At 42.4% G+C, this 26,653-nt stretch overlaps 2 protein-coding genes across 4 annotated transcripts in view; one reads left to right on the top strand and one right to left on the bottom strand.

Moving 5' to 3' along the window:
* Window positions 1-7,375: 7,375 nt before the first annotated feature.
* Window positions 7,376-25,351, top strand: MSH6 (mutS homolog 6). Of its 3 annotated transcripts, none has more exons than XM_059943384.1 (10): window positions 7,379-7,735; window positions 14,489-14,688; window positions 16,935-17,104; window positions 18,372-20,916; window positions 22,409-22,674; window positions 23,729-23,846; window positions 24,138-24,227; window positions 24,639-24,793; window positions 24,873-25,072; window positions 25,188-25,351. In XM_059943384.1, exons 1-10 carry the CDS (start codon window positions 7,479-7,481, stop codon window positions 25,267-25,269), a joined length of 4,083 nt encoding a protein of 1,360 aa, XP_059799367.1. In that variant the 5' UTR covers window positions 7,379-7,478; the 3' UTR covers window positions 25,270-25,351. The 3 variants fall into 3 exon arrangements, with proteins under 3 accessions (XP_059799369.1, XP_059799367.1, XP_059799368.1); XM_059943385.1 differs by having other exon boundaries at window positions 7,414-7,724; XM_059943386.1 differs by lacking the exon at window positions 25,188-25,351 and having other exon boundaries at window positions 7,376-7,735; window positions 24,886-25,050.
* FBXO11 (F-box protein 11) overlaps window positions 25,318-26,653 on the bottom strand; it is a 100,276-nt gene continuing 98,940 nt past the window's right edge. The window contains exon 23 of the mRNA XM_059943387.1: window positions 25,318-26,645. Coding sequence (XP_059799370.1) covers window positions 26,516-26,645 — 130 coding nt within the window. The 3' untranslated portion in view covers window positions 25,318-26,515. The remainder of the gene's footprint in view (window positions 26,646-26,653) is intronic.

Here is a 26,653-nt window from a genome sequence, read left to right as displayed (position 1 = left end):
AGGGTAGGAATGGCAGTCAGCTGGGAAGGGAGACTGGGGCCAGACTTGAGAGATCAGAAGCTGAAACCACATTCAGCGCAAAAGGGTTGCTCTAGTCATTAGAAAAGTATCTGGCAATTCTACCTAGGACGGCTCTGGGAATCAGAGAAATGCCTGGGCTAGTCCCCACCCTTGGTGGTCTGAGATAACAGGGAAGCTTCCAAGAAAGAGGAATGGTGGGATGGGGGCGGGGGGAAGTGCTCCAGGCTGTGCAAGGCCTCTGGCCTGTCTCCCCTCTCTCTCCAGGTGGTCTAGGCCCCCTCCTCCCCAAGCCAGTCACTCAGCCTCCACCATACCTCAGGGCGGTAGGCAATGCACAGGTGCCTTTGATTTCAGTCCCCTTGCTGCCCGATGCAGCTATTGTCTCCTTCTACCTGGCCACCACAGAGTTCCCCTCCTCATTTCCAAGATTGAGAAAGCAAATATTAGCAATGAGAAGGAATGAGAAGTTAAAAATGTGCCCTGCCATTCATCCGGCTGGGATAACAAAGATAAAGCCAGTTGCAAAGTTGAACAGGAAACACTATTTCTCTCAAGGACAAGCTGCAGTGGCAAAAGGACTCCTGCTTTCTTACTCACTGAGAAGTCTTGTCCTCTAAAATCAGAGACCATCAGAAACTTTGCTGTTTGAAATTTTGTCAGCAGGAATGAAACACCCCATTCTTGCCTGCACATTCTAATTCACTCTGACACAGAAAAGCAGCTTCTATTTACAACCCAGGTGCACCGCATTAGATAAGGGATTTTTGGACACACCATGCCACATCTGTCTTAACTTTGTAGTTTCCACCTTTCAGTCTAGGTTTGACTTTACACCCTGCTTTGCTTTGAGCCTATCCAAGCATGGCTTCAGGTAAATTCCTCCTAAACTCCACCCTCCCCCAAAGCACATAACTGTAGGTTTTCTTTTGTTTCCTTTGTTTGGTCCCTCCTATTGCTATGGAGTCTCCTTCTGTGCCAAAAAACCTGACTTTGTCAGACTATAGGCTTGTCCCTGGTGATCAAGGGCTGATTGGGCTAGGACAGGACCTCACAAAACACTCCCTTCCTTTTCCAGACTTGACTTTATTTCCCGAGGGCTAAGACAAAGGCAAGGGCTGTTCGGTCCGCCTGATCCTGAGATGGGCGGAGCGGGAACACAGAGCACTGCATTCTTCTGGAAAACGTTCAGAGCTTTCTTTATGTAACTGTGTCCCATTAATTGGTGTGCAGGCACTGGACTGAGGGCTTTACAAAGCCATTCCACTCAGTCCTCACCACAACGCTATGAAGTAGGTCCTGTTATCATCATTCCCAATTTACAGGTGAAGAAACTGAGGCAAGGAGAGAAGTTAAGTAAATTGCCCAACAAAGTCATGCAGTCAGTAAGCAGTTCAGCTGGGATTTGAACACAGGAAGTTTGAATGCAGAACCCTTAACCACTAGGCCGGAGGTTCATAAAACTAAACCCTGGTGCTTTTAATATCTCATTACCTTCTGGACCAAGCCTCCTAGGCCAAAAGAAATACTTAACAGTTCCATGTATTCAGTTTTATGCCCATACAACTTTTTTTTGTTTTATAAATTTATTTATTTATTTTTGGCCGCGTTGGGTCTTCGTTGCTGCGCGCGAGCTTTCTCTAGTTGCGGCGAGTGGGGGCTACTCTTCGTTGCGGTGTGCAGGTTCCTCATTGCAGTGTATGCCCATACAACTTTATAAGCATTTATGTCCTAATAATTTAGTAGCTGTTTGGGAAAAAAATACAGATAAATTAAAAGGAAAAATAATATTTTTATTTCATTCTTAAATAACCTATACATAGTATTGAAATGTGTGTGCTGGTTGGGCACTGCACAACTTCTCAAACTTTAAAATCAGATTTGGACACCACCACACTCATTCTACACGGTACTCGCTTTTTACCACAGAAAACACCAAAAACTCAGTTTCACAAAGATATGTTGTTGTGGGGACCTACTCAGAATACCAGAGTTTGTATAAAGATTATTTTAAGCTGAAGACTTTGAGATTCACCAGATGCAGAAAGAAGACTTCTTGGAGTTTACTTTGACTAAAAGAAGCAACTTCTGAGAAATGAGTCTGGCATTAATCCTCTCTCCAGGGGGAATTCCCTGGCTGTACAGTGGTTAGGACTCTGTGCTTCCACTGCAGGGGGCACAGGTTCGATTCCTGGTCATCCCACATGCTGTGGGGCGGGGCGGGGCGGGGCGGGGCGGGGGTGGGACGGGAGAGAAAATCCTCTCTCCAGGGGAGTTTCATGGCCATGAAGAAGATAGAAAGAGAACTGGTACCTGCATAATCTATTATCACAAACTTATTTGTCTTCTATTCTAAAAACGCATTTGTCTTTCCTAAAGAAACCGATTTGTCCTCACTATAGAAGTCTTTTCTTTCCCCCAGTAAGTTAGATATATAAGCTCCCAGTTCTAACCACCCCTTTGAGTTACTCATCATGGAGCATGTCTGCATGTATTCGCATTGCATGCAAAAGTAAACTCTTTCTTTTGCTAATCTCTTTTGTCAGCTTAATTTGCAGACTCCCAAAACTGAACCTAAGAGGGTAGAGGAAATGCTGTTTTTTTCTTCCCCAACGATATCATTAAAAGCAATGTAGCATGAGTTTGTGTTGAAACTGCGAACTAACTGCAGTTAGTAGTCTTGTACAATGCCTGACAGGTGTTGCTGAATTTCCCCTGAAACTTAAAAATACCCCATGGTGCCCCTGTGAATTTGCTCTTGTTCCCTGGGGTGCCTTGGTGTCCAGTTTGGGAACCATAGTACTAGCCTAAATTCCTATCAAAGTGATCTAACAATCTATGAGCCCACTGGGACTGGCATATTGTAACTGCTTGTTTTTTCAGCAGTGTCAGGGAGGAAGATATTTTCCTCTACCCTTCTAAATTCTGGCTGGTCTAAGAATTAAGTTGATGTGAGTAAGATTAACAGGAGATAATCCAATAAAAGTTAAGTAACATGTATACATGGAAGAGACCCAGGAAAACCAAGTAACTCACCAAAATGGCAGAAATTCTCACCTTAAATACCATGTTCAGCTAAAGACTAAAGAGGATGTTGGGGGTAGTGTTTTGGGACCTCAAAGGGGAGAAAGGCAATGCAAGTGGAGATGGAAAAGCAAATGTTTGGTAAATAAATGTTTGCTAGGCCGTGCAGGGGGTGGGACAGAGTGGACTCTGATCTCTAGGCCCTGCTGAGTTTCCCCCACTACACCTAGCCTATATTCTTTGCAGACATCTCTGGTAATAGCTCTATTCCAGGAATAGGCCCTTTATCTAAATTCTTTTAGGCAGTTAAGGGGGAGGTAACAAGGAAAACTTTCCAAGTCTTCTGTTTCCTAAAAGTAATCAGGCTAAATTAATCCTCATGTCAAAGAGACACATTTTGGGGTGGAAACTTTGCTGCCCTACAGCAATCTCCATACATCTCTGGATGTATCTGTCTGGTTCACAGCTGTATCTATTGTACCAACATCAGTGCCTGGCACAAAGGAAGAATGCAGTTGAAGGAGGTGTCACATAAGTGGGGAGCACAGGTGCAGAGCACACATGGTTAACTCTTGAGGGGTATTTCACCCTCCCCTATTCATGAGTCATCGCAAAGTGAATGTGTCCAGAATTTTGGATATAAATACCACGGATTCCTGCTCTTCTGGCTCTTTTTCCTCCTAGACTTTATGCTTCCTATTTCCACACTCTTTCTTCTGTAGAGAACAATATAGCTCAATTAGGTCGCTGTTTATTAAATACAGTTTATTCTCAATCTAGCAGTCCGTGTCAGATCAGGTCATTCGTCTACTCAAGACCTGCAGTGGCTCCCCAGCTCACTCAGAGTCAAAGCCAAAAGTTCCATAAGGCCTTGGATCATCTGCCCTTGCCTTCCTTCCCTGACCACATGGCCTACCACTCCCCCACCCCACCCCGGTTCATCCTCCTCCAACCATTCAGGCCACCTTGCTATTCCCAAACTCAAGGTGTTTGCTTTTCACTTAGAGGCTGTTGACCTCTGCCTGGAAGGCTCTGCTCTCAGACATGTGGAAATAGTTAAGACCACCCAAATGAGAACAAGCAAAGGCTGTTTACTCAGAGCTTGCTACAGCAAGGGAATCAGCCATCATTATTTGCATTTGGCAGTGAGCTGACAGGCATTGCTACAGGGGTTGTTGTTTGGCTCCCTGGACTGGTTGCTGCAGCTACGGTTGACTTTCTGAGTTCGTTGCTGCAGATTGAAGCCAAATCACTGCCTCTGCAGCAACCAGTCCAGAAGACAAAGACCTCTGTAGCAATTGCCCCAGAACTGTCAGGACTTGGTTGATAGCTGGTCAGCTTCTCTTTTTTAAAAAATTTTTTGGCTGTGTTGGGTCTTCGTTGCTGAGCGCGGGCTTTCTCTAGTTGCGGCGAGTGGGGGCTACTCTTTGTTGTGGTGCGTGGGCTTCCCATTGCGGTGGCTTCTCTTGTTGCGGAGCACGGGCTCTAGGTGCGCGGGCTTCAGTAGTTGTGGCGCACGGGGTGTCTCAGCAGTTGTGGCTCGTGGGCTCTAGACCGCAGGCTCAGTAGTTGTGGCGTATGGGTTTAGTTGCTCCGTGGCATGTGTGATCTTCCCGGACCACGGATCCAACCCGTGTCCCCTGCGTTGGCAGGCGGATTCTTCTTTTTAAAATTAATTAATTAAGTAATTAAATTTTTGGCTGCGTTGGGTTTTTGTTGCTGTGCACGGGCTTTCTCTAGTTGTGGCGAGCGGGGGCTGCTCTTCGTTGAGGTGCACGGCTTCTCACTGTGGTGGCTTCTCTTGTTGCCAAGCACGGGCTCTAGGCGTGCGGGCTTCAGTAGTTGTGGCATGTGGACTCAGTAGTTGTGGCGCCCGGGCTTAGCTGCTCCGTGGCATGTGGGATCTTCCTGGACCAGGGCTCAAACCCTTGTCCCCTGCATTGGCAGGCAGATTCTTAACCACTGTGCCACCAGGGAAGTCCCCAGCTTCTCTATTTTTTTAATCCCCACTTCCAACTCAGGACCAATCAGAGGAAGCTAAGTATGCTTCCCCAAACCAATCACAGAGGATGCTCTACTTCTAGTTAGCCCACCTCCAGCTATCCCACGGCCAATCACAGCACACCTGATGCCTCTGCTTTTTCACTATGAAGCTTTCCTACCCTTCTGCCTGCCTTTAAGTCTCTGCCAGACACAAGTGGTGGTAGCAAACTCTGAACAAGTAGCTTGTTCTGTTTGTTCTGAGTTGGGTGTTCTTCACACACAGTATGTGCCTTCTGCATGGAGAAGCCGGGTGACTTTACCTACCGAGGGACTGTGTGTTTGATGACTCTCAGATGTGTGACTTCTTACTCGTTTTACTCGTTTGGGGGAAGCATCTAACGGGCCTCCAAAATTTGGCCCAAAGTTATTATTGTTCTCATTAATGATGAGGAAACAAGTTGAGAGAAGTAAAATTGCTGTTACCTGCCTGGTGAGTTAGGGTCAGAGGCCAGGTCTCGAGTTACCCCAAGCACTGGCTCTTAACCTCCGTCCTATAACTGGCTCATTCCCCCTGAGCCTACATTTCCTCTCTCTAAAACAAGAATAATAACATCATATTAAGTTGAACCAAATGAAACAGAATTTTTGTACTTTGAAAAAGTTTGAATACGGAATTCCCTGGTGGTCCAGTGGTTAGGACTCCATGCTCTTACTGTTGAGGGCCCTGGTTCAATCCCTGGTGGCGGAACTAAGGTCCCACAAGCCGTGCGGCGTGGCCAAAAAAAAAAAAAAAAGAGGTTGAATATTGGCAATTTTATACAGTTCAACCTAATATAATGTTGTGAGGATGAAATAAAATAAAACGATGTTAAACTGAAGGCAATATAACATTTCTATTAGTAACACAGGACTCCAGAAACACTTCCCAGGATTTAAATTCCTACTCCACCCTTTTCTGGCTGTTCGGTCTTGGGCCATCTGACCCATCTGTGCCTCAGTTTCTTCAGCCATAAAAAGGAGATATAAGACAGGTCAACAATGCCTTACTTGCAATTCTGAAATCCAAAAAGCTTTGAAAAACAAGTTTTGTGGCAAACTCATTTGGTAGCAAATTTTGACCTCAGCTGACCAGAGGCTATTTATAGTCTATATTTATCCCACTTAGTGTGAAAAAGCATATGTTCTGCTGAAGGAATATTACGTTTGACTTTAGGGTGTTGCCCCAGACTCTCTGAGGTTGTCATGTATTATACTCATGTAGGGAGTTATTATTTCAAATACTGCTTCTGAAACAAAGCTGATTTTATTACATGCCAAGCACAGGAGAACGGTGTGGCAGAACACAGCCTCCTGAACAAAGCAAAGAGCTGATCTTTATATGTTTGCACCAAAGCACAGCTGTTGCTGATTGGGGCTGGTTTCTGGGATTCTGGATTCCATAGTTACTTATTCACAGTTTGGGATTAGGGCCAAAGAGCTGTCAGTCTTCCAACTTCTTTCTTGAATTTGGAGAATAGGAACTTTTAATTCACACCTTGTGACTTTTCTAAAATATGAAAAATCCTGCATTCTGAGACACACCTGGCCCAAGAGGTTCAGATAAGGAACAGTGGACCTTAAGTATTGATCCTTACCTCACAGGTTATTGCGAGGATTTAATGAGTTAATCTATGTGAAATGACTGGATTGCTTCCCGGCAGAGGAAAGCTGTGTGGCTGGCGATTTTTTTTTTTTAAATCATAAACTCATACAGGGCCAAAAACTTAGCTTTCAGTTGTAAAGTATTTATCAAGTGCCTACTATGTGCAACGCTTTGAGAATACAACGTGAACAGGAGACTTGATCTTCTGCCGATTTAAGTCTGGATCCTTTTTTTCTTTTCCGGTTCCTTAGGGTAAGCGTTCTAACGGCAGGATTGTTCATGCAGGCTCTGGAAGGCGTTTCTCCACCAGGGCTTCTTTCTGTGGCCGTTCGGTTTACCCCTTGCACCGCGGCCACTCATGCCTACGCGGTGCACGCACTCGGCACACACCTGCCCCTGCGTGATCGCACCCCCCGCGCCCGCCAGATTCCCTTCAAAAGAGGAACACCTTTCCGAGGGGGCCAGCCCCGTAGGAGCGCCCAGCTTCGCTCGGGCCGAGGTGTTCCAGTCCTAACCAGCCCCGGGCCATTCCTGCCGCGGCGGGAGAAGCTGGAGGCGCCACGGGAAGCTACCCCGCGCAGCGTGCTGGCCCCTCCCCTCCCCACGTCTCCTGGCGCCCGAGGGGGCGGGGCCGGACGCGCGCTGCCCGGGACTCCGCCCGCAAACGGCCTGCCGATTGGCCGATGGGGCCAGTGTTCCTCCGGCAGAGCGCGCCTCCCCCCCGATTTCCCGCCAGCAGGCCCCGCGCGGTACTTGCTGTGCCTCTAGTGGCTCGGTCCGAGAGAGCGGTTGGGCCTCGGCGACCGTGGCCATGTCGCGACAGAGCACGCTGTACAGCTTCTTCCCCAAGTCTCCAGCCCTGAATAATGCCAGCAAAGGCCCGGTCGGGGCCTCAAGTGAAAGCGCCGCCGCCGCTGCCACCGGGGCCTCCCCTTCCCCAGGCGAGGATGCGGCCTGGAGCGAGGCCGGGCCTGGGCCGGGGCCCCTGGCGGGCTCCACTTCGCGGGCCGAGGCGAGGAACCTCAACGGAGGGCTGCGGAAGTCGGCAGCCCCTGCGGTCCCCGCCAGGTAGCGGGGTGTGGGGGCGCAGGGAGGTCGCCTTAGGGGCCTGGGGGGTGCGCGGCCAGGCCCTGGGCTCGGAGGAGGTGGTGCAGTGGGGGGAGGCGCAGGGAGCCCAGGGAAGGGAGGCTCGCCTCAGGGTTGGGGGGCTGGGGTGCTCGGCCAGCGCCTGGGCTCGGAGGAGGTGGGGTTGCATATTTGGCTTGAAAGAGCGCAGGGAGCCTTGGGGGTGTAGCTTGTAAACAGGGTAGGAGGAAATCGGCTGTGTACGAAGGGTTGGAGGGGAAGGGAGGACGCGCTTAGTTCGGAGGTAGAGGAGGACACGCGGCCCGTCAGGTGGGGGAGGAGGAGTGGAAGGTGCTCGGGGCAGGGAGGAGAAATGAGAATCGGGAGAACTGAGGGTGCGGCGGGAAGAGAAAAGAGCTTGCCTGCTCGGCGTGGGGTGCGCCCCCAGAGCGAGGGAGGGGGTGGTGCCTGCCCGGGGCGGGGGAGGGGTGGCGGGAAGGAGGAATGCCCGCCGGGGGGATGACCGCCGGCCACCTGCAGGTTGTGGGGCGCGGCGTGCTGCGAGTGTGATTCCCGGGGGACGTTTCTCCTTCACAGCTGGGACGGTGAATTACCGGTCCAGTAGTCGTTGGGGGAAATACGCTCGATGTTTGGGTGAGAGCCTCGGACTCGAAGCCTCTGGCGTGGTGGGCGGGCGGGCCCTCGGCCTGGGTATGGGGGTTGGGGGGTGGACGACGAGTTTAGAGCGCGAGGGGTGTGTCCACTCGTAGACGGAGGGGCCTGATTGGTGATAGTAAGGATTGCAGGGGCGGGGGAGCAGCAAGTGCAGGGATCCCGCTGGCTCATCCTGTAGGTAGACAGCATATGCCCCCAAACAGATGAAAGTTGAGGAACAATGTTAATTTTGACACCTGGAAGTATTGTGCTAGTTGAAAATAATGTTAGTTTAAGGAACAGTGCATCTTTTCCTTTTTTGTTTTTTGGCCGCCCCCTCTCCGCCAGGCTTTTGGGATCTCAGTCCCCGACCAGGGATTGAACCCCGGCCCCAGCAGTGACAGCCAGGAATCCTAACCACTAGACCACCAGGGAACTCCCTGATGTAGTGCATCTTTTGTTGGCGATTTCAGGGGAGGTTGGGGCTGTGTAATTTTTCCGGAATTCAGAGTGAGCCTCCAAAGGCCTTGATCTGACTCTGGGCGGGGACGTATGGACGCGATTATGGGGAAGCCTGCCCAGAGGTGTCTTCCTCGCCTTCTCGGCAGTTCAGTGCTGTTCCAGGGCTTGGCTGGCCTTTGTTGGAGCAGCGGGCGACATTTTGAAAAGCTCGCATTTACTGTATCCCAGGTATTGTATTAGGCATTGTGTGTAATGGTAGCCCTTTGAAAGGATGAAGAAATAGTGGTACAGAAAAATAAAGAACGCATTCAAGATCAGAAACTTGAGTAGTTGATTTACAATGTCCTGCGTTTTAGGTGTTCTACAGATTTTTCAAAGTCTACGTGGAATTACAGTGTTATTCTCCTTTAAGCGACCCTCTCAAGCAGTTTATGTAGTTGTGTGAAGAGTAGCAGGATATGCCACCCCAGAATGTGCCTCTGGCATAGAGACTATTTTGAACTGATAATTTTTGAGAAACGGGGGACACAGAAACTGGGGGACACTGGAGAAGCTCTGAGAGCTATAGAAGTTACTCTTCTGTAAGGGAAATTTACATTTAAAAAGGAAATCTCCATTTGTAAGGATGTCTCCCTCTCTGTACTAGGAATAGAAGAGTGACTCTGAATCACCAGAAACTTATTAAATGGAGAAGGCACTGACTGAAATCTGCATAACAACCATACCCTTGTTTTTTGTTCTTTTCCTGGTAACCTCCCTTATCTGTCCCCGCCACCCCATCTTTCTTTTGTCTTTATAAAGCTGCAGATATGTTTTAAGATGGTGACTCGGGCCATTTCCAGGAGTTACTAAGTTTTTCTTAGTATCTCCCACGTTTATGGGGAGGTATACATGTTAATAAACTTTTGTCTGTCTTTTTCTTGTTAATCCTTTATTACAGGGGCTCTTAGCCAAGAACTCAGAAGGGTAAAGGGGAAAATATTTTTCCTTCCCTACATGTGCATCCTCTGTAACAGACTATTTTTCATGGTGAGAGATGCACAATGTGTTAATAATGTTTACTTAAACATGAATTTGATTCTTCCTGCATCCATTCTAAACGGATGGAAGTATTTATTGTATGGTTGTGCTTTATGTGTTGAATAGCATATGCTCTTTGTTTTTTTGAGGTCTGAATTTAGGAGACTTGTAAAAGCATAACATTGTTTACACTTGACCACCTACTATGGGGACTACTTCCAAAGTATTCAGGAAAGATGGGCATTTGATACTAGGCTTCTAAAGAAACTCTCCATTCAGTATATAGATTTGGCTTTCTTTTTTTCTTAATTTTTGAATTTTATTTTTTTATACATAGATTTGGCTTTCATTCAACAAATGTTAACGTATCTACTCTGGTAGGCACAGTATTGGGCACTGTAGATCCTGGATATAACAGTGAACGGGACAAGCAAAAAGGCAATTCTAGAGCAGGAGCAGAGTCGGTGAGCTCCGTGTGCTTTGGGGGGAGAATGGGGTATGTGTGGGTCCGGGTAGGCTTTCAGCTCTCTAGGCTGAGACCAGAGGACAAGAAGAAGTTAGCCAGGCTACTGTGGAGGTGAGGGAGTTTTAGAAGCTGGTGCAGGAAGAGGAAGGTCCTGCAAATTGAGAATGAAGAGGAGGCAGGAGCCTTAGGTATGCAGAGATCCAGTCGCCAACAGGCTGATGGGCTACAAAGACATTTGGACTTTTTCTGAGGGTCGTTGAACTCTTTAAAAGAAGTTGAGCATCTTTTAATGGTCATTTGTCATTTAGTTTTTCTCTTGTGCTCCAGTGTTAAAGTGTTTTGCCTGTTTTTTTCTTTTTTTTTCCCCTTAGTTACTTTGTCAGTCAGGTGTGATGCAAAAGTATTTTTCCACTTGTGTTGATGAGAGAAAGGAAGGAGTCGAGGTGACATCAGTTTCAATAAATGGCTACAGGATGTATGTTTATGCACTCTAGGCCTGCTTCTCAATACTTTATTTCTTCTGTAGTTTATTAAGACCATAATTGGAAGAGCTGTGAGCAGGGCTTCTGATAACTAAATCTGGGTTTTTTAAGCAAGTCTTAGCTAGTTTATTTTTCACAGTCTCGTTTCAGTGATAATTATCTGTTGATTATGAGAAATGAGGGCAGTAAAAAATTTTAAGTGTATGCCATGTACTCATTTATAGGAGTGGTGTGTCAGACATTGACAAGTTTTTTTTTCCCTAAGAGCCTTTAGTTAAAGGTAACTATCTGCCCTAGTTGTAGGTGCCTTTCCTGAGAATTTTCATACAATTAAATCTATTTATAGTAATATATTTTCCAAATAATATCACACCTAATATTATTGTAAGAAAAGTATTCAAACTTTTAAAAAAGTATCATTGTGGACTCAGTTTCACAGACCTCATTTGATTTAATCGATATAACTAAAACTGGTATTTAAAAAGATGCTGAACTTATAATTTGGTCAATGGGAGCCTCTTTTAAGCTGGCTTTTATGACTTTTTAACATTGCCCTCAGAACTTTATTTTTTATTTTTGGCTGTGTTGGGTCTTCGTTGCTGCACGCGGGCTTTCCCTAGTTGCGGCGAGCAGGGGCTACTCTTTGTTGCGGTGCGCGGGCTTCTTATTGCAGTGGCTTCTCTTGTTGCAGAGCACGGGCTCTAGGCTGGTGGGCTTCAGTAGTTGTGGCGCACGGGCTCAGTAGTTGTGGCTTGCAGGCTCTAGAGCACAGGCTCAGTAGATGTGGCGCATGGGCTTAGTTGCTCCGCGGCATGTGGGATCCTCCCAGACCAGGGCTCGAACCCGTGTCCCCTGCATCGGCAGGCGGACTCTTAACCACTGCGCCACCAGGGAAGTCCCTGCCCTCAGAACTTTTGAAAACATCTTTTCATTCTGATGACGATGGTCCATGTCCCTGCTTCTTAAGCTGCTCTCCGAAGAACCCTGGTTTCTTTTAGTTTTTTATGTAGACTTCATTTCTAATAATATTTAGGAAACAGTTTCAGAGGCCAGTTTGGATGATAATTTATTATTTAGGAAATAGTTTTAGAGGCCAGTTTGGATGATAATTTATATGGTCACCGTAGACCTAATGCATAAGTGATGGGTGCCATAGTTATGCAAGCTGAAGGAAAGAAAGCCAGGTATGTGGGCAGAGGTACAGGTAGATGGGCAGGTATGATGGGAGCCTTTGTTATTAATTGCTCTGATTACTTGTCTTTTCTCATTAGCTGTTTGAGGGTAGGGGAATTCTGCTCTAATAGTCCACCTTAAGAGGTAGATACAAACACTGATAGTTTGATTTCTAAAGTTGGCTTGAGAGCATGTTTCACATTTGTGAAACTTGTATTTACATACACAAGTTTTTGTTAGACATACCCAGTCTATCTTTTATTGTTTATAGGAGCAAATTCTAGCAGTACATTGGTATCTACTGATTCTTTTTTAAAAAGTAGATAGCCAAAAATTTTGCTTACAAATTTGGGGCACAACTAGTAATCGACACCAAGGTAATGGGCTGAAGAGGGAGCAAAAATAATGTGATTTTTTAAAAAATTACTTATTTATTTATTTATGGCTGTGTTAGGTCTTCGTTTCTGTGCGAGGGCTTTCTCTACTTGCGGCAAGTGGGGGCCACTCTTCATCATGGTGCGTGGGCCTCTCACTATCGCAGCCTCTCTTGTTGCGGAGCACAGGCTCCAGATGCGCAGGCTCAGTAATTGTGGCTCACGGGCCTAGTTGCTCCGCAGCATGTGGGATCTTCCCAGACCAGGGCTCAAACCCGTGTCCCCTGCATTGGCAGGCAGATTCTCAACCACTGCGCCACCAGGGAAGCCCCAAATAATGTGATTTTTAAAGCAAAAGCTTAAAGATCTGTTCACTGTATATTTAGCTTAAGTCAGTTCTTATTTTTAGTTGTATGAAGGCTTTTACACTTGTTTTTCTGAGCTGTCACCTTTTCCTCTTACCTTTTTAAAACTGTCTTTAAAATCCCAAGAATATCAAACATTTGAGATATATTATCATTTTATTTTTTAAATTTATTTTTAATAACTTTATTTATTTTTGGCTGCGTTGGGTCTTTGTTGCTGCACGCGGGCTTTCTCTAGTTCCAGAGAGCGGAGGCTACTTTTCGTTGCAGTGGCTTCTCTTGTTGCGGAGCATGGGCTCTAGGTGCGCGGCTCAGTAGTTGTGGTGCACGTGCTTAATTGCTCCGCCGCATGTGGGATCTTCCTGGACCAGGGCTTGAACCCGTGTCCCGTGCATTGGCAGGCGGATTCTTAAACCACTGCGCCACCAGGGAAGTCCCAGCTTGTGGTTTTCTGATACCAGTGTGTGATAGACTTTGTGGTTAAGTGGCTACCTGCCTAAGTTAAGGGAAAGCCTGCTTGACAGTTCCACAGAAAGATAAGGGTCTTTGTCTCCTGTTAATTAATGGATATGTTAGGAAGGATGAAGCACTTAAGAAGTCTGAATGGTGCAGACACAGCTCCCTGTTTGAAGATGAGCCTTGTGTTTGACAGCAATAATTATAAAGTTGTGCAGGTTGCTATAGATTTCTAAGTTGAAAGAAGAATGTACCTTAAAGGCCCTTGATATAAGCACCAGCTGAAGCCATGCTCCTGTTCTGGTTTCTTTTCTAACTGTCCAGCATAGGGATTTACATATTCACATTTTATGAAGAAAGAAATACTTTTAATTTTATGATTGGGCCTGATTTTATAAGGTGGCCTCAATTGATGGTTCAAAAATGTCTAAAATATTCTGTTTGTAATGTACTTATTTTACATTTGTAGTTATTCAGCGAAAACCTGTAAGCGGGCTTAGAAAATCTTGGTATATAGTACTTGAGCAGGGTTTATCAGTTGTTGTGCCCTCTCCATCACTGAGGGACTCTTGTAGTCTGTTACTGGACACTGCTACCTTTCTCCCTCTCCTTTCCCCTCCTCTCCCTTCCTCAGGAAACCTTTAGGGCTAAATCAGCTTTTGTGAAGATTGAATCTCCTGTTGATTCTGTAGGCATTATGTACTCAACTATTTTGGGTACATTAGGCACTTATCTCTTGACTTAAGTTTTTCCATAAAGCTAGATTTTTAGGGTGGGGGGGTAGTGTGCTATAGGTAGCTTTTGGAGTATTTGGAATACATTGGAGCAAAGTCGATAATATTGAATATAAGTAGCAAATTTATACAGTCGGTATGTTTGGTATTAATACTTTGGGTCAGATCCTGTTCCTGATGTATACCATATTTGTAGTACAGGTGTTACTCATTATAATTTGGATCACAAGTACAGTGAATTTATGTCTTTTTCCTGCTATCAGTAGTCTATCAGAATTCTGCCACAGTTTTTAAACCTTGAATAATTCTGAGATAGTCTCTAACCTTAATGCCATTATATTTGTGTTTGTCTTAATAAACATTGTGATATTTGCTTATGTTTTTAAAAATAACTTGAAAATATGTTTTTAAAAAATCATTAATTCTAGAAATTGTTCCTGAATATTAATGCCAGAAAATTTCAAAAGAGTCTTAAAGATACCTTCCTTAAAATTGCTTATTTGTAGGTAATTGCCTTTAATGTAGCTTAACAAAATATTAACCAAATTATGTATTTCCTTTTGGCAACAGTTCTTGTGACTTCTCACCAGGTGATTTGGTTTGGGCCAAGATGGAGGGTTACCCTTGGTGGCCTTGCCTGGTTTACAACCACCCTTTTGATGGAACATTCATCCGTGAGAAAGGAAAGTCTGCCCGAGTTCATGTACAGTTTTTTGATGACAGCCCAACAAGGGGCTGGGTTAGCAGAAGGCTATTAAAGCCATATACAGGTAAAAGATTCACTCTGCAGATTGTGTATGTTTGTGAGAGAGAGAGCATGCACGCACACATGAGTCTGAGTGTTAGTGTCTCCCATACAGTGGAATTAAGCATATTTTACTCGAATAAATTGCAGGAGTGGTGTGGTGAAAGCTTCTAGCATGGGAAAAGGATAAGATGCAGCTGGTCTTAAGCCAGTTTGTTGTGCGGAGTGGAATTTTTATTTCCGTCCTGAGTGACTTATAGCAATATCATATCATTAAAGGAAAAATGATTTCATGATTGGATCTCGTGATTTGGACCAAAATGCCAAACTCAGACATGAAAAGAGTAAATCAAAGTGTTCCCATCTTAAAGGTTCCAAAAGAAAATGCAGCCAAGATGCATAGAATATAGATCAGTGACATTCTTTAGGACAGATGGAGATGCATGCTACCTGGCCTTCAAAATCCTCACCTTATGAGCACATCTGCGTTGAGTTTCACATCAGAAATCAGACTTCTGGAACCTTAACTTTCTCTTCCCAGGCCCAGCCTTATTTATCACAGACATCAGCAGTCCTGCATTTATAGCTTCACTTGGGCTGGGTGCACCCTATCAGTCTCTCGGATTGTACAGTGCATGTACAGTATGACTGCAGGATGCAGTGCCTGAACACTCCAGCATGTACAGGTTTTTCTCCACTATCTTCAGACTCTCCTGGCTAGGACATTGTTGAACTCAGTGTTTTGGAATCAGAACAATGTTCAGTTTCCCAGAAACCTCTGGGAATCATGCCTTTTGGTCATAGTGCTCCTCATCCTGCAGGGCAGGGACGGCACACTGAAGAGTTAAGTCCACACAGAAATCTGACATGCAGGATGGAAAGAAAATAAGGGAATTTGGTTCAGTCTTCTCCACTAATTTGCTGTGTAATCTTATTTTCTGATTCTGTTTGCATATATATAAAATGAGAGAGAGAGTTGGACCAGATGATAAATGAGGTCTTTTTCCAGGACTAATTTTGAGATTCTAAACAAAGCTTTGGCAAAAAAGGACTTTAAAAAGAGATCAAAAAAGTTTACATTTATGTTGTAATTATTTTATAAAACCAACCACCCGTGTGCATACTGCTCTCTGCCCTTTAAATATCCAGATTGTTGCAATACATGTATGTGAATAAATCAGCAAAGAGGCATGCATGAAAAAAAGTAGGCCTTTGGGGGGCATGGTCTTAGAGCTGTAGTTTGCATCAGAGGTTTTGGGGAATGACGATGACACCAGATAGGTGGGGGGGTAAGTACAGCTGCAGCAGGTACTCTGGGAAAAGTTCAGAGCTACTCTTAATGATTTTGATTGTTGCAGTTTGTAGTTTTGGTGCAGCTCTTTAGAGAATTGAGAAATTGCAGCTTTGTTTTAGTTAGCTTATGAACGTTGCTAATTCCATGGAAATTTAGGATGTCCCATCAGTTTTAGTATATAGAAAGAAGGGTGTAATATAATGTTTGGATCTGTTAGACAAGTTCAGGTTAGTTTTCCAACTATAGGTATATTCAGGTAGAAGAAGAGAAAAGACATTCCTAGTTATGCCTCTTGGAAAAGAACTAAAACAATTCTGTATCATTGGTCTTGTGGATAGAAATTTTGCTCAGTGGATGGAAATGTCATTTAATACTATAGGTCTTTGAAATGAAATGAATAAAGGAAAAGTTTTACTTTAAAGCAGAGCAAGACATTTTGATGCAACTGTTTTGAAAAAATTTAACATTACAAGTCTGAACTGGGTTACTGTACCAAAATGTAGGATTTTTTTTTTTTTTTTAACATCTTATCTAACTGCCTTGGGAACAAACTTATTTTTAATATCATTGCTTCATTTAAGTGACAGTGTAGTTTTTGCCTTCCTTAAGTAATGTTTTTTAAAAAAGGGTCTCAAACCCCCTTTACATCTCATGCCTCACCTGAAGAGGTGTGCCTAGGTGTTTAGGGTCACAGTCCCAGGTCATTATAGAAGAGAGACTAAGTGGTCCTGGGTGACCAACAGTTAAGGCAGCTTAAAGGAGGTAAAATAGGTAATTTCAGTTTCACTGGTAGTTTTTCCCTGAAAATTCCTTCCTTGTAGGCTTTATTGATCTATCTGTATCAATCAAAAATAATGGGAGATTAAAAATTATACTTGATTGTTGTCACTCTTGTTCCTTAGGGCAAGTGTTATACATTGAGCCAAATATCCAGCCAACAGTTCCTATTTATAAATAAATATATATATGTTTTTTAGGTTCAAAGTCAAAGGAAGCCCAGAAAGGAGGTCATTTCTACAGTTCAAAGCCTGAAATACTCAGAGCAATGCAACGTGCAGATGAAGCCTTGAATAAGGACAAGATTAAGAGGCTTGAATTGGCAGTGTGTGATGAGCCCTCAGAACCAGAGGAGGAAGAAGAGACGGAGGTGGGACAGTGCTAACAGGCGGTTGTTACTTCTGTTAGGAGAGTGATGAAAAAGGGTCAGGGGCATATTAGAGTGGTATTTTCCATATATCTATTTAGTACTCATACATGCATACTTCTATACATTCCTGGACTATAGGTCATGTTATATTATTTAGAATCTCAGCAGCCTAGCACCCCTTTTTACTTAAGTTCTCAAGCCTGCTAGAAAGACACATGCTGTAAAAGGCAGTACCATTTTGGTAACCAGTAGAGAGAGCTAGGGACAGTAAGGACATGGTGATAAAATTGGTCATGGTGTCTGGTAATAAGCTTCTGTATGAGGATGTGGAAATTAATTATCCAGTTTTATGCTCTAATACTTTTTGTTGTATTTTGGATTGGTAAGAATAGAGGTTGAGTAACCTTGAAATACAACCTTAGTTTCAAATATTAATGGTCACTATTTGAGTGAATTAAATCTTGTTAAGGAAATGAACAAATAATTGGTATATTTAAAACAAACATCATTATTCTCTAATTCAGTAAATTAATGCCATGTGCTTAAAAAGATTAATCTATAACTAAGCTTGATTTTGTTTTATTCTATTCTAGATGAGATAGGCAATAAGTAAGTTAATATAATGAGTATTTTAAGAGAAATGAAAGAAGAGTTTCTAATCTTATTTTTGAGGTTGAGACCAGAGATCATAATGTTACTCAGATGTTTAGACCTGGATGGTAACTACAGAAATCATTTAGCCTCATACTACTTTACGTATGAGGGAGGCCCATGATAATAAGTGAATGTGCCTTGCCCAAGAAGATACAGCTGGTTTGTGGAAAGCAAGGACTAAAACTAGGTTGATTACTGCTTTTTTATACTAAAGAATTTATAAGATGGTAAACTTCATAACATGTCCAAATGTAAGAGGAGAGGTGACCCTGAAAGAAAGATAACAGAAAAAGACTGAAAGTTTTTTCCACAGCTATGACTGTTAATGAGGACATCACCTATGGGTATTTGTGATGTGTGGTCATCCTAAGGACTTCATCAGTATTGAATAGGATAGAACTCTCATGACAGAATCACTTAATCCTGTATTGTGATACTTGTTTTAATGTTAGGTGAAACTGAAATTGATATCCCTTGAGAAAGAAAATAATTTATTTCTGGAGGTAGGTTCTTCTCTTGATAGATGAAGTTGCAGCATATTGAGAGATTCCACAGCAATATTGTCATTTTCCAAATTTTACTTTGTTTTAAAATACTCTTCTTTGCCTTCCAGGCAGGTGCCACTTACGCATCAGATAAGAGTGAAGAAGAAAATGAAATTGAGAGTGAAGAGGAAGTGAGGCCAAAGGCGCAAGGATCTAGGCGAAGCAGCCGCCAGATAAAAAAACGAAGGGTCATATCAGACTCTGAGAGTGACATTGGTGGCTCTGATGTGGAATTTAAGCCAGATGCTAAGGAGGAAGGAAGCAGTGATGAAATAAGCAGTGGAGTAGGGGATAGTGACAGTGAAGGCCTGGACAGCCCTGTCAAAGTTGCTCCAAAGAGGAAGAGAATGGTAACTGGAAATGGCTCCCTCAAAAGGAAAAGTTCAAGGAAGGAAATGCCCTCAGCCACCAAACGAGCAACTGGCATTTCATCAGAAACCAAGAATACTTTGAGTGCTTTCTCTGCCCCTCAAAATTCTGAATCCCAAGCCCACATTAGTGGAGGATGTGATGACAGTAGTCGCCCCACCATCTGGTATCATGAAACTTTAGAGTGGCTTAAGGAGGAGAAGAGAAGAGATACGCACAGGAGGCGACCTGATCACCCTGATTTTGATGCATCCACACTCTATGTGCCTGAGGATTTCCTTAATTCCTGTACTCCTGGGATGAGGAAGTGGTGGCAGATTAAGTCTCAGAACTTTGATCTTGTCATATTTTATAAGGTGGGGAAGTTTTATGAGCTGTACCACATGGATGCTCTTATTGGAGTCAGTGAACTAGGGCTGGTATTCATGAAAGGCAACTGGGCCCATTCTGGTTTCCCTGAAATTGCATTTGGCCGATATTCAGATTCCCTGGTCCAGAAGGGCTATAAAGTAGCACGGGTGGAACAGACCGAGACCCCGGAAATGATGGAGGCACGATGCCGAAAGATGGCACATATATCTAAGTATGATAGAGTGGTGAGGAGGGAGATCTGTAGGGTCATTACCAAGGGTACACAGACCTACAGTGTGCTGGAAGGTGACCCCTCAGAGAACTACAGTAAGTACCTTCTTAGCCTCAAAGAAAAAGAAGATGATTCTTCTGGCCATGCTCGAGTGTATGGAGTATGTTTTGTTGATACCTCGCTAGGGAAGTTCTTCATAGGTCAGTTTTCAGATGATCGCCATTGTTCCAGGTTTAGGACTTTAGTGGCACACTATCCTCCGGTACAAGTCTTGTTTGAGAAAGGAAATCTCTCAGTGGAAACTAAGATGATTCTCAAGGGTTCATTATCCTCTTCTCTTCAGGAAGGTCTGATACCAGGTTCCCAGTTTTGGGATGCAGCCAAAACTTTGAGAACTCTCCTTGAAGAAGGATATTTTACGGACAAGTTAAATGAGGACAGTGGGGTGATGTTACCCCAGGTGCTTAAAGGTATGACCTCAGAGTCTGATTCTGTTGGGTTGACACCGGGAGAGAAGAGTGAATTGGCCCTCTCTGCTCTTGGTGGTTGTGTCTTCTACCTCAAAAAATGCCTTATTGATCAGGAGCTTTTATCAATGGCTAATTTTGAAGAATATATTCCCTTGGATTCTGACACGGTCCGTGCTACAAGACCTGGTGCTGTCTTTGCTAAAGCCAATCAACGAATGGTGCTAGATGCTGTGACATTAAACAACTTGGAGATTTTTCTGAATGGAACAAATGGTTCTACTGAAGGGACCCTGTTAGAGAAGATTGATACTTGCCATACTCCCTTCGGTAAGCGGCTCCTAAAGCAATGGCTTTGTGCCCCACTCTGTAACCCTTATGTTATCAGTGATCGTCTAGATGCCATAGAAGACCTAATGGTTGTGCCTGACAGAATCTCTGAGGTTGTAGACCTTCTAAAGAAGCTTCCAGACCTTGAGAGGCTACTGAGTAAAATTCATAATGTTGGCTCTCCCCTGAAGAGCCAGAACCACCCAGATAGCAGGGCTATAATGTATGAAGAAACCACATACAGCAAAAAAAAGATTATTGATTTTCTTTCTGCTCTGGAAGGATTCAAAGTACTATGTAAAATTATAGGGGTTATGGAAGAAGTCATTGATGACTTTAAGTCTAAAATCCTTAAGCAGGTCCTTACTCTGCAGACAAAAAATCCTGAAGGCCGCTTTCCTGATTTGAGTTTAGAACTAAACCGATGGGATACAGCCTTTGACCATGAAAAGGCTCGAAAGACTGGACTGATTACTCCCAAAGCAGGATTTGACTCTGATTATGATCAGGCTCTTGCTGACATAAGAGAAAATGAACAGAGCCTCCTGGAATACTTGGAGAAACAGCGTAGTCGAATTGGCTGTAGGACCATAGTCTACTGGGGAATTGGTAGGAATCGTTACCAGTTGGAAATTCCCGAGAATTTCATCACCCGTAATTTGCCAGAAGAATATGAGTTGAAATCTACTAAGAAGGGCTGTAAACGATACTGGACCAAAACAATTGAGAAAAAGTTGGCTAATCTGATAAATGCTGAAGAACGGAGAGATGTATCATTAAAGGACTGCATGCGGCGACTGTTCTATAACTTTGATAAAAATTACAAGGACTGGCAGGCTGCTGTGGAGTGCATCGCAGTGCTGGGTAAGGTTTTCAAGAGCTTTGTTCCTAAAGCTTTGGTTAGTGACGTCCTGTGTTCCAATTGTATATTAAGATTGGAAAGTCCATTGGAAAGTCCTCATTGACTCGTATCCCTAAACTCAAGTGACAGGTATATATTTTGATCAAATTTCAATTGAATTTATAGTATTCGATAAATGCTGTTTTTTAAGTTATTTTTTGTCACACTAATTTAAAGCTATCCCTTGACCTATCACTCAGTTTTAGTTTTTTGATAAATATATACAGATATATATATACACACCCTTGCATTTTTTTTTGTATTTCAGTGAATCTCTTTACATGAATGTTTCAAAAGATTTTAATCTTCCCTTTTTCTTTTAGCCCAAGTTGTCACACTTTCTTTTCTACGGTTGATTTCTAAGAGCCCTGATTTACGTATTTGTAACTTGGTAACCTTTTCAGCTTCATAAGTAATTTCCTTTTTCTTTAAATTTCATGGCCAAGTCATTTGGAGCCTTTGCTTGTTTTACAGTTTCGGGTTTTTTTCTGTTGTGAAAATGCAGCAACCATAGTTTACCCAAATTTGTAACAAAACTATTTTAGTCTGAACACAACTGTCCAGAATAAAATGGCATCCTGTTCCTTTTTTTTTTTTAATTACTTTATAGCCATATTTTGTCTTATCCTACTTCTCTGTTAACTATTGTACACTGAAATCATAAGTAACTGCATTTTTTTTTTAAAGAAATTCGCATTTATTTATTTATTTATGACTGTTGGGTCTTCGTTTCTCTGCGAGGGCTTTCTCTAGTTGTGGCAAGTGGGGACCACTCTTCATCGCGGTGCGCGGGCCTCTCACCATCGCGGCCTCTCTTGTTGCGGAGCACAGGCTCCAGACGTGCAGGCTCAGTAATTGTGGCTCACGGGCCCAGTTCTGTTCTATTTTTGAGTGTGTATCTATCGTGGTTTTTGAGTGTGCCACATTTATTCCTTAAGCCAATACAGTTTTAAACAATTTGGTAGGTAATGTAAAATCATCCCTCAGCTCAGGTATTCAAAATTGGTGTGTATATTTTCCTCTTAAGATTGTGCCTATTGTCAGAATGTTCTGCTTCTAAGAAGTGTTAGCTCCATGATTATATCAAGGAGAGACCACTACAGCATCTCTCTGTTGTATCTTTTAGCTTTCCTTTGGCATACCTCTGGTCTAGATATTAGAGGACTTAAAATCTACTTTGAGGGGATATTTTCTTGGGCTTGAAATTGTAAGTTTTCTCATTTCAGTACAAGTGCTATAAGACATGTAAAACATTTAGGCTGATGACTTATTTTTGTGCAGTTAAAACAATGTCACTAGAGTGCTTACTTTTAGAAAAAAAGCTGCTATGTCTAAAGAGCATGCCACCTCCACTAAAAAAACATTTCTGGAAGACTCCTTGTAGAAGTTGGGCCTTTGTGCTTATCAAGAAACCTCAAAAATGATGAAGCTTCACTTTTGACCTTTCTTTAACAGATGTCTTATTGTGCCTGGCTAACTACAGTCGAGGGGGTGATGGTCCTATGTGTCGTCCAGTAATTCTGTTGCCAGAAGAAGATACTCCTCCCTTTCTAGACCTTAAAGGATCACGCCACCCCTGCATTACGAAGACTTTTTTTGGTGATGACTTTATTCCAAATGACATTCTAATAGGCTGTGAGGAAGAGGAAGAAAATGGCAAAGCTTACTGTGTGCTTGTTACTGGACCGAATATGGGGGGCAAGTCTACGCTCATGAGACAGGTAAACTTGAAGTTTTGTTACACCAAATTATTTGTAACACTTAAAGAGTGAATATAGTACATATTTAAGCCACCATTTCCCAAGGAGCATATGATAGAATTCAGTCATTGACTTATTAGGAAGCAAAGGGAAACTCCTTGAGTCATGAAACTAAGACCTGTATTCTTCTTATTGGTCAAATATTTGCCTGATGTTAAGGGAAGTATATTAAGAAGGTGAAGGTGGTTTCAGGCCATGAGTTTTTTTATGAACTCTGACTTTGATTGCATCCATTTCCTGTGAAGGCAGAGGTATTCATAATGAATGAAAATTATACAAATGTTTTATGTTTGTTCTTAAATTAGGTTCATTTCTAGGAACCCTTATACAGGAACCATTGCACTTGTTCATACAGGAAAGTGATTCATGACCTCTAGTTAACTGTTGGGAACTGCTTTTAGGGAAGACAATAAATACATTTTTCTGACCTTCTGCCAGGGGTTAGCTAGCTACTGAGCTAATAAATATGATTTAGATTTTAAAGGGTTGTAGAAAAAAACAATGTGTAACAGACATTGGGCCCTTGACAGAAAATGTTTGCTGACCCCCTAACTCCACTGCACTGTTATTATTTCTGTACAAATTTGCTAACTAGAGAGGAGCAATAGTGTAAGGTGGTTTTCAACCTCCTTTTCGTTTTTAAATCAAAAATCATCTAGAGAGCACAACAAAAAAGTACCTGGGAGTTGGGGTGTGTTCATCCTCTGAAACTGATTGTTGGGTCTGGAATTGGTTCTAGGCATCAGTAGTTTTAGGTTTAGAATCACTAGTGTACTAGGTTAGCATATAGGTGCTGAGGTTTCAAGTAAAGCCAGTTAGGCCCTAAGACTCATGCCTTCCTAAGCCTCACTTTTCCTACTTAGGTTTGTGAAGGTTTTTTTTAGAGTGCCTGACTACTCCTAGTTAATAAATATTTATTAGGGCTTATTATCTCTGTCTTCTGGATATACATAGACATCTCTATCTGTTCTCGATAACACCAGTCATAAAAGACCTTTTTCTCCCTCATTCACAGGCTGGCCTACTAGTTGTAATGGCCCAGATGGGTTGTTATGTACCAGCTGAAGTGTGTAGGCTCACACCAATCGATAGAGTGTTTACTAGACTTGGTGCCTCAGACAGAATAATGTCAGGTGAGTTTTTTTTCCTACCTAAGGCTCTGTTATTTGACAGTTCATTTCTATATTTTAGGTGTTAAACACATCTACGTTTAAATAGGATGTTTTATTTATTTTTTTCCGGTGTTACGCAAGGCAGAATGCTTTCAGAGATTTGAAAGCATTATGCAATTTTTAACATACTAGAAGTCATCTCTTAGTACCACGGTAGTTCATAATAGATTCAAAGGATATGAACCTAAAAGATGAATCTGCTGTTACAATAGGATTCTTAAAATGATCACCTATTTGTGATTTTTTTTTTAGGTGAAAGTACATTTTTTGTTGAATTGAGTGAAACTGCCAGTATACTTACACATGCAACAGCACATTCTCTGGTGCTTGTGGATGAATTAGGTAAGATATTAAAATTTCCAAAACATTAGTACAAAGAATTATTTTTCTGGAAAATGGTCTGAAGGACACATCTCTTAAAGAAAAAGACTATGAATACACTCACCTTTGTCCATAGACCCCACAGTTGGCCCTAAGGTGGCAATTTTTACAGGGATAATGAGAATATTTATTGGATAATGAGGCTATTTAAAGAGAACTAAAAGGAAGTTTCTGAAGCGCAGTGGTACTCGAGTAGTCCTGAACTCCAAGCAGACCTACTTAGCTAGAGAGGGCCTGTTTATAGAATGCTTTTGGATATACTAAAGTGATCTTTAGTACATTTTTTTCCATTCCTTTGTGAGGCATGTCCTTCTTCGTATATAATATGGCAGATTGTGTAATACATAGTTCATGTATATTTTATTTTCATAGGAAGAGGTACTGCAACATTTGATGGGACAGCAATAGCAAATGCAGTTGTTAAAGAACTTGCTGAGAATATAAAGTGTCGTACATTGTTTTCTACCCACTACCATTCATTAGTTGAAGACTATTCTCAAAATGTTGCAGTGCGCCTAGGACACATGGTATGTACACGTTGTTTATTCAAAAGTTATGTTTTTGAATGGGTACTTCCATTGCCAGCATGTTATTTTTCTTTTTTAGGCATGCATGGTAGAAAATGAATGTGAAGATCCCAGCCAGGAGACTATTACCTTCCTGTACAAATTCATTAAAGGAGCCTGTCCTAAAAGCTATGGCTTTAATGCAGCAAGGCTTGCTAATCTTCCAGAGGAGGTTATTCAAAAGGGACATAGAAAAGCAAGAGAATTTGAGAAGATGACTCAGTCACTGCGATTATTTCGGTAATTATAACTGGATATAATTTTACCATGTAGTTGATTACCAAAACAGTAAAGGGCTGGATGATGCACTGTGAAAAATGTAAACTAAAACTTTTTTTTTTTAATTTATTTTAAGGGAAGTTTGTCTGGCTAGTGAAAGGTCGACTGTAGATGCTGAAGCTGTCCATAAGTTGCTGACTTTGATTGAGGAATTATAGACTACATTGGAAGTTCACTTTTGACAAAGGTGGTAAATTCAGACAACATTATGATCTAATAAACTTTATTTTTTAAAAATGACCATTTTTCCATTTTCTTTCTAGGAAATTAAACCCTTTTAATTCTTACCTACCGTCTACATAATGGTTATTGAATACTCCACAATATATTAAGTCTAGATGTTATGGTACATGCATACACTTTCAGGCTGTTTATACCCACTGTCACCAATACACATAAATGGGGTGGGGGGGAGCTATGAAACTGTATAGGGCTGTATATATACTTGTCTCAGCTTAATGCGGGAAATTCTTTTATTTCCAGCAATTTGTCTAAACTGTTCAAAAAAAAACTATGAACAGAGTTCAAATACAGGACTGTTTTGAAGAGACTTTCTAAAGTGTACTTTTAAAACATAGTAGTTTTTACCTTTCACAAAACTGAGTTACAAGAATACTTTTGTTTTACAGTGCATCCCTTCCTAGGAAGTCTCATTAAAACACTCACTTTGTCTAGGGGTGATTTTGAATGCTGCACAGGGAAGGGAAGGAAATAATAGTCTTAACTTTTCTTAAAGGATACCAGAAACATTGCTGGATATAATTTAAGATTAGTGTTTTCTCTTTCATAGAAAGAACGTACATACTGGGACATGAGTACAGTTACAGCAAGTCTAGGTGTGCTAACAAAACAGGGCACATTCAAGTACAATAAGATTTTGCTTGAAATTAAAAACAAACTACATGAGATTAAAGCATTAAAATCATATTTCTCAATCTGAATACATGTTAAAAAAAAAATCAAAAGAAACGCAGAAGTGCTAGCTCACATTTTTACCATATTACAAAAGCAATTGGTACCCACGTCCATAAAGGCAGCAACAAAGCTGCTTGTCTATTGAAGAGTACTACTGCAAATTGGACTGCATTCAATGCTAGTTGTAAAAACACCAGCTTTTTTCAGAAGTTGGTATCTGTACAAAATTGCAGCTTATTTTCTTCACTTCTGTCCCTTCAAAAGTCTTTACACAGTAATGCTAAAACACCCAGCTTTGAGATCCTGAGTCAATATATTGCCACTTTCTTTTTGGTAGCTTGAGCTTCATAGTGTCAACTGACCTTGTGTATCCATTTTTAATACAGTCTCTTCCTGTAGCATGGGCAAATATTTTAAATCTTCTTCCAAAAAAAAAATGTTTTAAGTTATGATGTTAGAATGGCAGGACTTTTTCTTTAGGGAAGGAATTCAGTTGTGCTGCAATGTATTAGATTCTATAGGTGGAGCAGAGTCATATAGTGTATCTGTATCATGTGTAGGCTCACCAGCTAATGTACAAGGATTAGACAGTGTTCCAGCACCACAGTCACAGAAAAACCTAAAGCA

The sequence above is a fragment of the Balaenoptera ricei genome, chromosome 13, assembly GCF_028023285.1.
Source record: "Balaenoptera ricei isolate mBalRic1 chromosome 13, mBalRic1.hap2, whole genome shotgun sequence".
Classification (NCBI taxonomy): domain Eukaryota; kingdom Metazoa; phylum Chordata; class Mammalia; order Artiodactyla; family Balaenopteridae; genus Balaenoptera; species Balaenoptera ricei.
The sequence above is the reverse complement of the archived record's forward strand: the minus strand, read 5'-3'. Positions and strand labels throughout refer to the sequence as shown.

Coding starts and splice junctions, on each gene's coding strand:
- MSH6 (XM_059943384.1), top strand. CDS start 7,479: ATGTCGCGACAGAGCACGCTGTACAGCTTCTTCCCCAAGTCTCCAGCC. Junction 17,105..18,371: donor AGGAGGAAGAAGAGACGGAG/GTGGGACAGTGC, acceptor TTTGCCTTCCAG/GCAGGTGCCACTTACGCATC. Junction 20,917..22,408: donor GGAGTGCATCGCAGTGCTGG/GTAAGGTTTTCA, acceptor TTTCTTTAACAG/ATGTCTTATTGTGCCTGGCT.